Source organism: Mercenaria mercenaria, chromosome 1 (genome assembly GCF_021730395.1).
Source record: "Mercenaria mercenaria strain notata chromosome 1, MADL_Memer_1, whole genome shotgun sequence".
Taxonomy (NCBI): Eukaryota; Metazoa; Mollusca; class Bivalvia; order Venerida; family Veneridae; genus Mercenaria; species Mercenaria mercenaria.
In genome coordinates this window covers 6,643,756-6,657,750 of record NC_069361.1, presented here as the reverse complement: position 1 = coordinate 6,657,750, position 13,995 = coordinate 6,643,756, and the positions used below count along the sequence as shown (strand labels likewise).

Here is a 13,995-nt window from a genome sequence, read left to right as displayed (position 1 = left end):
TCATATATTTTTTGTAACATTTTTCCTGATACGCGAAGCGCGACGAACGTTTTTATTACCATAGCTACGCATAACCGGAGCAGTCGCTTTTTGATCTGTCGCGATTTGAATTCACGTCAAATTTGCAGTGCAGTTAGTAGAAAGACTGCAAATCATTATGGTATATTTCTTGTTTTGCTTCATTAAAGTATATAAAAGCTAGAGAAACAGTCTACGTTATTTTTGAAGAGCCCTCGTATATGTCTATTTGGTCGACTGAATGTATGTTGTGTTCCTCAAGAATGGAGGAAATAACAGCCTCGGGTTTAGTAATATGTAATCCACGGAACGCGTTCAGTCAGACAGTCGCCTCAATTAGGAAAGAATAGTCTAACGTCAGAGGTTATTTCTACGGTCACGGAGTTTTATTGGCCAGCTTGTAATGACAACAGCTTTCGGTATCAGTAGCTCAAGAATGGAGGAAATAACATCCTCGGGTTTAGTAATATGTAATCCACGGAACGCGTTCAGTCAGACAGTCGCCTCAATTAGGAAAGAATAGTCTAGCGTCAGAGGTTATTTCTAAGGTCACGGAGTTTTATTGGCCAGCTTGTAATGACAACAGCTTTCGGTATCAGTAGCTCAGTCAAGTGTGACATATTGAACTATAATATTCCTTCTCAAGAGAAGGAATAATAAAATCACATTTCATAAACAAACACAAAAGAAAACCTACATCACACCTGATCCTTAAAACTTAGTCCCCAGCACCACCAACACATATTCAAGAACGACTGCCTATCCGATTAGCACTTACGACACTTAATTGTTCCACTTTGCCCACGATCGCATCCGCTATAGCTGGAAGTTGGTAATAAACAACCTCATAATACAACTTGTAAAGATATCTTAGGTCGTGAGGTTAAGTCCTGAGGTCACACATACCGTTACGAAGAAAATTCAATATAAAACGAAAATGGGCTGGATCCCGATCCAAAAAGTATATATTTCCGTTATGAGGAATCATTCCACCTTCGGACACAACTTCCGCCAGTAAAAAAATTTGGTTCTTTCCTGGGAGTAATCCTTGACGTTTCAAATCTTTGACCGCCAGTATTAAGAATAATTCGCTCATTTTGAGACTTCTGGAGCAGCGGGATTACTGACTCCAACTCTGAAACTAACTCCTCCATAGGACAAGCTGTTAACTGGTCGTCGTCATCATTTACTACATCAATCTTTTGTACAACAGCTTGTACAACAGCCTGTACCGTTTTGTTGTTTTCATTTGTCTTCTTTGTCTCACTCGTTTGTTTCAGTTTTTCACTTGTGTTCTGTTCTTCAATAATTTGTTTCAAAATTTCACTTGTCTTCTGTTCTTCGCTAATTTTTTTTTCAAATTTTCACCTATCTTCTGTTTCTCATCTCCTACACTATATTTTGCCTGTGTTATTTCACTTGGTACTTGTATTTTATTCACCTGGACATCATTCAGTTCCTTCTTAGTTGCACTTTCCTTAGGCTTCTCACTCACTGCATTTTCACTTTGTCTTAGTCTTGATTTGTTCGTTTCTTCCTCGTGTTTTTTCACTTTTCGTTTTACATTCACTTCTAGCATTACTTTCCTTTCCATTGTGTTTTTGTTTTTCGTTTTCTACATTATAATTTCCATTTGGGTGGTTCTTTTTTTCTATATCTCCAGTTCTCTTTAGTTTGACACTTACTTCTCTTACCCCTCTACTTTCATTTGTCTATTTTTTCCTTTTAATTTTTTGGGCTCTCCTTCCTACTCAGTCTTCTTTCGTTTATCACTAAATTTACTTACATTTGGACTTTCATTTTCATTTTCAGTTGTCTTTTGTTTTACTATTACTTTACAACTCTCTGTTTCTGATTTCTTATTTTCTGCCCCCTTTTCAGTCCTCTTTCGTTTTTTACTATCTTTACTATCTTCTACACTTTCCTTATTAACTTTACTATTTCCTGCCTTTGATTTGTTATTTTCTTCACCCTTTTCAGTCCTCTTTCGCTTTTCACCATTTTTACTTACTTCTACACTTTCCTTATTAACTTTACTATTTCCTGCCTTTGATTTGTTATTTTCTTCACCCTTTTCAGTCCTCTGTCGTTTTTCACTATCTCTCTTTACTTCAACACTTGCCTCATTAATTTTACTATTTTCTGAGTTTGATTTGTTATTTTCTTCACCCTTTTCAGTCATCTTTGCTTTTCACTATTTTTACTAACTTCTACACTTTGATTATTCACTTCACTATTTCCTGCTTTTAATTTATGTTTAACTGCATTTTTCTTTCTTTTTTCAGGTATACTAAACTCATCATCAGTGTCGATATCGCATGTTTCAGAGAGACGCGATCTTTTCCATGTCCTCTTTCTCTTTTTTTCGTGAAATTACTGTGCTCTCGGAAGAGGAACTGCTGGTGGTGTCGGTTGAAGTGGTGGCACTTGAACTACTACAGGAGAAAGATGAAGAGGAGAACAAGCCAATAGATGTCTTTGATTCTGCCTCTTCCTCATAATCCAGCTCCTTGGAACTTACATCCTCGTAAACTGTTTTGGTGACCTCCTTGAATTTAACAACCCTTTCTGGTGTATTTAGAGAGGAAATTGGTCGGCAGAATATTTGAACAAGTTCATCAGCAGAAAACCCATCCGCCCCAACCTGAGTGGCCCCATAGTCTTGCTTTAATAGCCGTATGTATCTTAAGTACCCGGATTCCACCTTTTTGGTTAATTTAGGCATCTCCACACGTTTCCATTCCAAACATTTTTCAGCCGCCCTCTCTTTGTTACCTTCGGGATCCATTAACTCAAAATACATGAATGTCAAATTTAGGCATGGTTTGTGCTTATAAGATCGTCTCGTAAATAGTATGCGACATTTAAGACACTGATGGGAGAAATGGCTGTGTTGCTCTTGCAAGTGTCGACTGGCGAGGTTATATCTAGGGAACGTCACGTTCTGACAGACGACACACAAAAACTGAAGAATAAAGGAAAGTGAGATATAACAAACTTCTGCCGAAGTCACCATTCATATAAAAGTACTGTTAAGCTTGTAATAAACAATTGTGATTACTCGTAATTTGAATGCTAGACATCTTCGAAAATACATTGAAAGATGTGAGATTTTGATTCTAAATGCTCTAGTTACTATCTGTTTTGAGCCGAGATACTTTTTCACCCTTTTACAAGGATAGGCGGCCATGGTGAATTATTTTAAGTTTCGACTGTCGGTTAAGTTGTATTCGGTACACAATATCGTTCAACTTCTTCAAAACTACCTATGGACTTGGCCATCTTCGCGAAAGATTAGCGCTTAAACCAGTCTTTATCTGTGAAGTGAATAACCAAACCATATCACCTACATCATACGCGCGCTGGTTTAATTTATGATCATAAAGGCGTTTTTGAGAGTTGCTCGCAATTGACCAATGTTTGCGGTCCAGTTCATGAACCCTCCCAATTTTACTTTCTAGGTCTAAGGCGAAGGTATTATATCTCTTCCAAACATCATCATACCTGGGGAAAACCCGGTACTTCCTTGCACCGTGGTGTTATAATGCTAAAATCGGTAAGTATTTATCCAAGTCCCTTTGAGTTGATGATACGAATTTTGATAACATTGTACTGTTCTATGGGCCCTCTCACAGAGATCGTCTGATTGCGGCTGTAGGACGTGGTTCTCGTCTTATCTGACCCCAGTATATGACACATTTCTTTAAATACACGAGATTCAAAGTTTGAACCCTGGTCTGAATGTATTTGCTGAGGAACCCCAAACACAGAAACAAATTTCTCTACAAACTTTGAAGCTATTGTAACAGCTTCTTGATGTTCTAAAAGGATTGCCATTGTCCACTTGGTAAAATAGTCAACTATAGTTAGTATGTACTTATTTCCTAACTCGGTTTTTGGTAGAGGTCCCATAATAACAATCCCTATTCTCTCTAAGGGAGAACCAACGCTACACTGCCTCAAAGCAGTCTTTGTTTTTCTAGTCGGTCCCCTTCTGGACGAACACAGATTACATTTTTGACACCAGTCCATTATTTCCTTCTTCAGTCCAAACCAAAAGAACCTCTGACATACTTTGCCCAAAGGTTTCTTAATGCCAAGATGTCCCCCTGTAGGACTTTCGTGTAATTCCTTCAGTGCTTCTGGCACTAATGCCTTCGGAAGCACTATGCGATATTCAATGTCCATCCTTTGCTTCCCATAGATAATATAACGTCCCCTCTTTGATCCGTAATGACTCTAATCTATTCCAATACAATTTGAACATAGCAGGATGTGACGCTTCTTCCGACCATTCTGGTTTAATTTGCTCTCCCTTCCACAGCTTTAATAATTTTATGACCATATCCTCGATAGGTAATTAAGCTCTGCCTACTGATATCAACATCTATCTTGCATACCTCCTCTTTCCTGTTCGAGTCCCTGTTCATGCATGTTGAGTCCATAACATAACTACTCCGACATGACGACGTATGAACAGTACCGGAAAACACATCTTCTAAACCATCTAATTGAGCAACTATTCCTTTACTGTCTTCAGTTGTGCAATCTTTGGCGATAGAGGGGCAAACTGTCAACGTCTGGCCGCTCTTATCGTTATCCTTAAGATTGCCCACCTCTTCATTAACGCATGTGGTTTCCCTGCAAACGTTTTCTGCTAGCATTTGGGCGTCTGTTTATCTGGAAAAAACAGTTGCACTTTCGCTAACACCGTTTAGTGCTTCTTCTAATGAGTTCCGACAGATGTTAACAATACGGGTCAGTTTAACACCTGTCCTCGTTGAACTTGCGTTTTTATTACATTCTTTCTCTCCTCTATCTTTCAATCGCTTCAGGTCATCAGCAGATGCTGAATATCTTTCTTCAGCTCGGTTACAATACGTACAGCCAAAATCTTGGCCTGGTCTCCTGGACAAGGCATCGACATTTGAATGCACGCGACCCGCTCTATGTTTTATTTCATAATCATTTGTAGCAGCAATATACAATGGAATATTGGGAAAAGTATCAGAATTTGACCAAGATTTGTGTTACAACTCATTTTCATGATTTTTAAATTATGTCACCACTGGATGTAACGTAACAAAACCTTCGTCGAAGTAAGCTGACTGGACTTCGTCAGCATGACTACACATATAATTTTCCGCGAAGTCCATCTGGCATAGTATGTGATGTTCTATGATTAGTTTCTTTCAACAGTTTAAATTGTTCATATTGGGTTGCTACACGTTTTGTGTGCAGACGGAAATTCATCAATTCCTTTTTCATCAGCTCTTTAAATTCATCTTTGGGTTTTTCAATGAATTCTATCTGCATACGTTTTGTGGTCTTTCCTTTGTGTTCAGCTTCTATCCGGCGCCATTCACTGTACGCGAATGAAGAACATTCACAACTTTCACTACTATCTAAAATATCATCTGTCCTGTTGTTAATTAAAAGATCTGGACTGTTTGTGGTTGTGATATTCAGTTGTTTCAATGCTTTGACTTTCAATGCCATATTCTGGTGCTTTTGACACAGACAGGTCTTTATGGAGCTGAAGTGTAAAAGCTTTATATTCTTTGGACGACAGTTTGAAAACGTTGTTAAGCTTATCTTTGTCTCAGGAAACTCACTTTTGAGTTTCAGATGCAGATTGTACAAGTAGCCTGACAGAACCCTTACTTGTAACTTTTAAGTTTTGCAATTCAGAGCATCACGCTTTCCAGGTAAACAAGAGCTGTTGTCTTCTCTCTCTAGGAATGTAACTACTTTGGACACTAGTGTCTTTCTCTTCAGGTACTTCACTTCAGGGTTTTTACTTGTTTCATTGTAAATAGACTGATGACTAGCTTCCACTGCTCAAATCACTTGCACCTCATCGATGTGGGTTCGAGCCTCACTCGGGGCGTTGAATTCTTCATGTGAGGAAGCCATCCAGCTGGCTTACGGCAGGTCGGTGGTTCTACCCAGGTGCCCGCTCGTGATGAAATAATGCACGGAGGGGCACCTGGGGTCTTCCTCCACCATTAAAGCTGGAAAGTCGCCATATGACCCATAATGTGCCGGTGCGACGTTAAATCGTTTAAAAAAAAACTTCCACTGCCTTTCTTAGCCAAGACCTCATTCTGTATCTCTTAATCTTTTGCTGTAACTCTGTGATTCCAGCAGGTATGCAAATTTGATTTCATACCTCATGTTTTTATTTCGATGTAAATGAGATGTGAAACCAAAATTTGTAGTCCTGTTTGGCGCCATATAACATATACTGTGTTGGTGCGCCGTAAAACCCAATTAAATAAATAAATCATTCTCTATCTCTTAATCAGTTTTCCACTTAAAACTCTGGACGACTGACCTTTCTCTTCGTCTACCTCGAGTTTCTTTGATACTCACGTTCAAGTCATTAACAAGACTATTTTGAAAAGACAGTTTCTTGACTATTTTAGGGTATTTCGACGGAATTAAACCTTCCTTCTTAGCTCCTCTTTTGATCGACTTTTGGGTGTAAGTATGGATAAATCATTCTCATTTGGAGTGCATTTTCATTTTCTTTCACATGGTTTTATTGTTTCTAGCCCCTGTGGTATTTTCAACACTTGTTTTAATGTCTTCGGTGTCTGTTCTTGGAATATCGGTACTGAGATTTATTCTTAACCCTTTCTTCATGGGTAAATTATTTTTCTTCGTTTGTCGGGAAAGTTTTTCTCTCAAGGCATAGTATTTGTGTGCGAATTTGCTGTTTTGCTATTTTCTTTTTGGCTATACCATAAACTTTACTCTCTTTGTTTGAATTGTTATTGAATTTCATTTTCACTATCACTGATGTATTAACTGACTCGTGACTTGTACCTGGGTAAATAATTGAATTGGTTGAATCACATGGTCCTAATTCTGCCTCGGACATTGTTCCATTATTTGTTTTCATTTTATCACTGTGTTCTTGACTTTCATAGTCTTGTTCTCGTTGGGAATTACAACCATGTTCACCTGCCTGCTTCTCTTCTAATCTCTTTTTCCTCATACATTTCCTTGTTCGCTCTCTCTTTTCCTTTAGCTTACTTGGATTAAGGTCTGTAGTTTTCACATAATATTTCTTAACCCGAGTCGTTTCTCTAAATACTTTTTACCCTTATTGTTTTTCTTTCCTTCTCGATATTTTCTCTGGATTTCAGCTCTAGAATTTGCCATTTTACCTGAAAGATAAGTTCTATATGCTAGTGATTTACGTTAATTTAAGTGAATTACGTAATCATATTCATTTTCATTTTAATGCAACATAAATAGCTCCATTTTGATATTTTATATATCAATCATAAATAAAAAGTGTTTCGTCCTAAAAAAATATGAATTAATTTCGGTAAGTTAAATCTCAAAGTGGAAAAAAAGACAATTCTAAAATTCCTATCTTGAATGAATTTCTGTAAAGCGAACTTTCCATAAAAACATGAGGTCTGTATCATGGCTTCTGATGACGTATTATTAGCTCTTTGATGACGTCTTGTTAGCACAGTGTTATGTACTCGTTTAACTCATTTGTATTGAAAATATGGGATAAATTTTCCGTAACGTAATTCACTGTAACGTAATTCACAAATTGAGGAAATCGTTGAAAATATTTAAAAAGGATGACAAATGCAAATTGATTTTATCTGGATTTGGTTTAATTGCATTTAAGGTTTTTATGTTAAAGAACTATTTCTGTTTAATATGTTATGTCATGTTATAGGAAGGGGTGCACGTAATTCACGTAAAACTTTGCTGTTTTTGACTATTAGACTAAAATTTCATAATACTTTATGGAAAAGTATATACGTCAATTAAAAGGCACTATTCCTTTGATATTGTTTAATAAACTGAAAATAAGGCATATTTTTTATGAAATAGGCCACCCAAAGCTAAATTTGCGGTTCTGCAAATACAATATTTCAAAGGTAGGAACACAACAACTGTCATTGGAACGAGTAGAATACAACTGCAAATGGTAGCATGTTGGTCTATAATATTGTGTCTGTAAATCAGTTCTTTTATTTAGACAGAATTGAAGGAAAAAATTGTCTGCTTAGCACAGCTTTGTAAATGCCTGATGGAAAATTTTAGTTAAAACATGAAGAAGGAACTACAATATACAATATTACTTAATATCGAAGTTCAGCAATTCTTGTAAGCAGTGCAAAGTGACTGAAACATGAAATTGATACAAACAGATACTGTTTTGTGCTCTATTAATGTAAACATCTGACATAGACAATTTTGATTGAATGTCGAAGGATTGACGTACTACATGTACTTACAAACAGAATATATAATTTCCTCTATTGACTGACCGCCTTTTTGTTCGGGTGGTAAGAGTCGCTGACTTAAAATCACTGTAATCTCTCACTGATTAAGGGGCATGGGATCGATCCCTGCAACCGACCGTATCACTTCATGTAGGGAAGATGACAGTTTCTTACGGAGGATGGGTACAAGTAGTGGATCTTTCCAGGAACGCTTGTTGGGTAAACTGCCCACTTGACATAACTGAAATACTGTTTAAAATGGCGTTAAACCCATCAAATCAAATTAAATCCCTCGACTGACTTACTCATATATATGTTATGTAACAAGTGCTTCCGCATACACCATTTTAATTATGGTGTACGAACTGGTTCAAAATTCTCAAAAACCGCATCTTGAACCGCATCTTCCGGTTTAAAAGTGCATTTTGCGGTTTTAAAACTGCAAGATGCGTTTCTAAACCGCCAGATGCGCTTTCTATACATTTGAACCTGTATGCACGTTCTTTTTATAAACCGCATCATGCGGGGTTTTTTATCTTCCATTTCCGGTGATGTTACCAATTTTACGATCAGCCAATCAGAATGCCTTTTTCATTTTTATGGTGCCGAAAAGCAGTTGGCGCCACATTCAGTTATTAACAGCCACCAGGATATCTTTGCAAAACAAGGATTTTGGCAAAACTACCATTTCTAAGTGACTTAAAAACTTCTATTTAGGTTTGGATGGTAGTTTATGGACCATTGATCAATAAATGAATTAGTTTTGTAATATTTCAAAATTATTTATGTACAAAAAAAATTTATTAAAAAATTTTGTCCGATCGAAAATTCGATTGGATATATGGTGTCCGATCCGAGTTTTTGAAAATCCAGTCGGACATTTTTCTCATATTTCGGCGTGCTGGATTTTTTTCCGAATTTTTATCAAAGAAATAAATGGTATATTTAACTAAGTTTTCTGTTGTACAATAATTTTGTCCGGGTTTGAGACGAATTCAGCGATAAATAAAAAAAAATCAAATTTTAAAAGCTGGAAAAAAATCCGATTGGACATTTTCAGGAAAAAATTCAGATTCATTGTTGGCGGTAATTAATATGATAAAATAAATACTCTTATACATAAAATGTTAATTATAATACTCTGTGAGCAGAAAAAACTGTTTTTTAAAATTCTAAAATCCTATTGGACATTTTTATTCTTTCTTATTTAAAATGCTGGATTTTTTTTCCAACTTTAAAAATTGGAAAAATGTCCAGCTTAAAAATATGGGACTTTTTCCAATTTTAAATGTGTGCTTAATTCTAAAGCCAAATATGCGACTTTCTGAAATATATATATATCAAGCTTGTTGCAATTCTTTGCGACCAAGTATGTTGCTATTAAATAAATAAACAAATAAATTTGACCTTGACCCCTCTCCCCCCAAATATGCCCTTGAAATTTGTCGTTCTGCTTTTCTGCTGTAGTTATTCTGCTATTCCGCTGGAGTTGTTCTGTTATTCTGCTATTCTGACCCTCTGTTGAACCGTAATTTTCACACACAAATTCGTCACATCTGTGAAAAAGTACGAATTCCTCACATATGTGTGACATATGCGTGAAAATTTCGTTGGTACTAAGAGGTGGTTAACAAGTTGGCCATGAAGGCCCTGTATCGCTCACCTGACGTATTGGCCTCAAGATCATCAAGATTGACATTCTGACCAAGTTTCATTAGGATATGGTCATAAAAGTGGCCTCTAAAGTGTTAACTAGCTTTTCCTTTGATTTGACCCCGTGACCTAGTTTTTGACCCGACATGACCCAGATTCAACCCTGACCTAAAGATCAACAATTTTAACATTCTGACTAAGTTTCATGAAGATACAGTCATAAATGTGGCTTCTAGAGTGTTAATAAGCTTTTCCTTTGATTTGACCTATTGGCCTAGTTTTTGATTCCAACTGACCCAGATTTAAACCTGACCTATAGATCATCAAGATTAACATTTTGACAAAGTTTCATTAAGATATGGTCATAAATGTGGCCTCTACAGTGTAAACTAGCTTTTCTTTTGAATTGACCTAATGACCTAGTCTTTGACCCCAGATAACCCAATATCAAACTCGTCCAAGACTTTATTGAGGATAATACTTTGACCAAGTTTCATTAAGATTGGACCAAAATTGTGACCTCTAGAGTGTTAACAAGCTTTTCCTTTGATTTGACCTGGTGACCTAGCTTTTGACCCCGGATGATCCAATATCAAACTCTTCCAAGATTTTATTCAGGGTAACATTCTGACCAAGATTCATTAATATTGGGCCAAAAATGTGACCTCTAGAGTGTTAACAAGCTTTTCCTTTGATTTGACCTGGTGACCTAGTTTTTGACCCCAGATGACCCAATATCAAACTCGCCTAAGATTTTATTCAGGGTAACATTCTGACCAAGTTTCATTAAAATTGAGCCAAAATTGTGATCTCTAGAATGTTAACAAGCTTTTCCTTTGATCTGACTTGGTGACCTAGTTTTTGACCACAGATGACCCAATATCGAATTCCTCTAAGATTTTACTGAGGGTAACATTCTGACCAAGTTTCATTAAGATTGGGCCAAAAATGTGACCTCTAGAGTGTTAACAGTCAAATTGTTGACGACGGACCACGGACGAACGACTGACGGACGACGACGGACACAGGGCGATCACAAAAGCTCACCTCACCTCAAGCTAAAAATGGGGCTCGAAAATTTCACAATACCTACGACATATTCGTACGTATTTGTCACGCAGTGTGTGAGGAATTCGTACGAAATTTTCACAAGTGTAACGAATTCATTTGTGTGAAAATTACGGTTCAACCAAGCTTAAATGTGCTTCAAGTGAGATAAGGACCTTGGATCCTATGTTACATTTAATGGCGACATCTCAGATTGGTCTAACGTATATAAAGGCAACCCTTTGTCCCTTTACCATCTTTATATTATGTTTTCAAGGTTTCAAGTAACAATTTATGATAATAAAAAAAAAAAAACGTGCAGCTAGGTCAGGGCAGACTCATATCCTTTACATTAGAGTATTTTGTTCGGGTTAATAAAAAATTTAAACATTTCAAAAGTTGTTAAGAAACATCTTTTATTTTAAGTTGTTGCTTGACAGACAAATACATATCTGGAATAATTATTGCATAGATGCTTCTTACACTGCACACATTATCTCTCCAAGCTTCCATTTTGAGGGTCATTCCTAACCTTAAACTTACTACAGATTAGGGAAAAATTCCTCACAGTGCCATGAAATTTTATTTATTGACAAATAAGTTTCTTTTATTGTTACTACATAATGTATGTAATCTTTAAATGTTTAAAGAATGATACCAAAAAAACAAAGACAAATATCAACCAAGACTTACTGTCTTTATATCTTTACTATTTTGTTATTGGCTAATTTTGTAAACTGTCCCTATAATATATTTAGAAACTCGGCACACAAATGTCTGCTAGTTTGTTTCAAGGAAGATAATTATTGCAAAACTTGGGAACAATATATTCGATCCTATTACAAAAAGAACTATTCACTACTCATGTGCAAGAGGGTTGTGCACAACATTTCATTACTTCATGGTCAGAATTTATTAAACCAAGTATGTTTTATGTCTGCTTGGTTGCGCAAGGTGGGCGTACTTTCAGTGCTGCGGATTCCATTCAATGTAAACTCCGATTAGGTCAGTATAAGGGGGCATGAGGGGTGTTATATATTTCAATACCTCCCATTATTAGACTTAATTAAATCGAGTCTGGTATTATTTTCTTTGCTTGCAAAGGTTCTTCTAAAATATTTCATTCAACCGGGATTACAGCATATATTTGTTTTAATTTATATAAACATCTCATTGCATGTATACTCAAGATCCATTACATGATACAGCTATTGCAGGCTTTGAATAGTTTGCAAGACATTTAGGCTATAGAAAGTGGTAAATATGAATTAAAATTAATAACATTTCATCCGGGTAGACGCATTTGCAAAATAGAGATTCTATTCAGCGTTTATCCGTAAATATATAATATTTCTAAATTACATAGTCAGTAAAATATTGTGATTTGTATGGGAAAACAAAATAAAATATGTTCTAAAGGTCGTTTGCAACCGAGTGGGTAGATGCGTTTACAAAAGTTTCTGTTTTCAATGAAGTGAACAAAAAGAGTTAATGATCCCGGATTCTGTTTTCAATGAAGTGAACAAAAAGAGTTAATGATCCCGGATTCTGTTTTCAATGAAGTGAACAAAAATAGTTAATGATCCCGGATACATAATATATTTGAACTTGACAATTATCAACGCATTCCGAAAATGATTGTCGATACGCTTAAAGGGTACATTCATGAGAAATAAACCTCGCTGTGTCAAATAGTTTCGCTGTTTTTAGTATCTTTAGTAACTTGTACTCATTGTTATAACCAGGTTACGCCTGTTTACGCCTAGCTTTGGATTCGTCTTACGCCTGTTGATGAAAACGTGGCAATTAAAACGGCTTAGTCGTTGTTACTCCTTTGGTCCCGAATTAAACGAAATTTACCAAATGTTCAAATTAAGATATTTAATAATATCTTAAATTAATTCAGTATATAAACGTGGAGTCGGTATACCAGTGCACACCACAATACAATATACATATATTTTATTTATTTTGTTGGGTTTATTGTCGCACCGACACAATTTTAGGTCATATGGCGACTTTCCAGCTTTAATGGTGGAGGAAGACCCCAGGTGCCCCTCCGTGCATATTTCATCACGAGCGGGCACCTGGGTAGAACCACCGACCTTCCGTAAGCCAGCTGGATGGCAATATACATATACATAACATATAAACCTCTTTGGACAAAAGGCACGCTGAAAATGGGAACATCGTTTAGAAATGGTCAGAAACCTTGAACAGTGAACAACCTCACACTTTAGGATCTAATAATCAAGAAACACATTAACAAAGCGGTAAACAATAAAATAAAAAGAAGTGGGCACTAAAAACAAACTAGTTGGGCACCGTCTTGCTTTGCTTTGCGTGTGCGTGCGTGCGTACGTGCATGTATATTTGTATGCGTGGACCTTTTAGTGCAAGAATTTGTGCAACAATTTTGCACCTCCTGTAAAAAGGATGAAGCCTCGGTGCAAAAACATCTTTTAAATACTTAACTTTAGCTGTCTCAGCATATAATAAATTAAACAATCTTCTTTAAGGTACTCAAACTATCAAATAAGTGCTGTTTAACTCGGGCAAATTCAGCATGGGTCATTTGGTACTATTTGCCTCAGGAACACGCTCATGACGTTTCAAGATTACTTCTTTGACATCATAATTTAAGCTTTGAACTACAGACTGCACGGCCTTTGCAAGTGACAACTCTTTGTCATAGAAGACTCCGATTTTCCCATTGTCATATAGGATTTTTAGCTCCTTTTTCAAAGCGCATAACAGTGAGAGGAAATAAATAACGGTGACTACCGGAAATCGCTGTTAAAATTTCATATTCAATATGTATCGATCTCAAGTGAGAGCTAATTATACAAAAATATTTACAAAAATAAACGTAATAAAGGCAACTTTATGACAACTAATCATAACTTTTACCAGCAATTACCTTACCAGCAATTACGTACCTTATACGCTGGTACTGTATTACAGTTTATAATAGTACATGTATATTGATTACCGGACCTCTAGCCTGCCCAGTACG

At 36.4% G+C, this 13,995-nt stretch overlaps 1 protein-coding gene across 1 annotated transcript; it reads right to left on the bottom strand.

Moving 5' to 3' along the window:
* Positions 1 to 1,765: 1,765 nt before the first annotated feature.
* LOC128548052 (uncharacterized) lies at positions 1,766 to 2,200 on the bottom strand. Its single transcript, XM_053522387.1, has one exon. It carries the CDS (start codon positions 2,198 to 2,200, stop codon positions 1,766 to 1,768), a length of 435 nt encoding a protein of 144 aa, XP_053378362.1.
* Positions 2,201 to 13,995: the final 11,795 nt, after the last annotated feature.

Bases quoted from the DNA above. Each gene is read 5' to 3' on its own strand.
- LOC128548052 (XM_053522387.1), bottom strand. From the start codon at position 2,200: ATGACTGAAAAGGGTGAAGAAAATAACAAATCAAACTCAGAAAATAGT.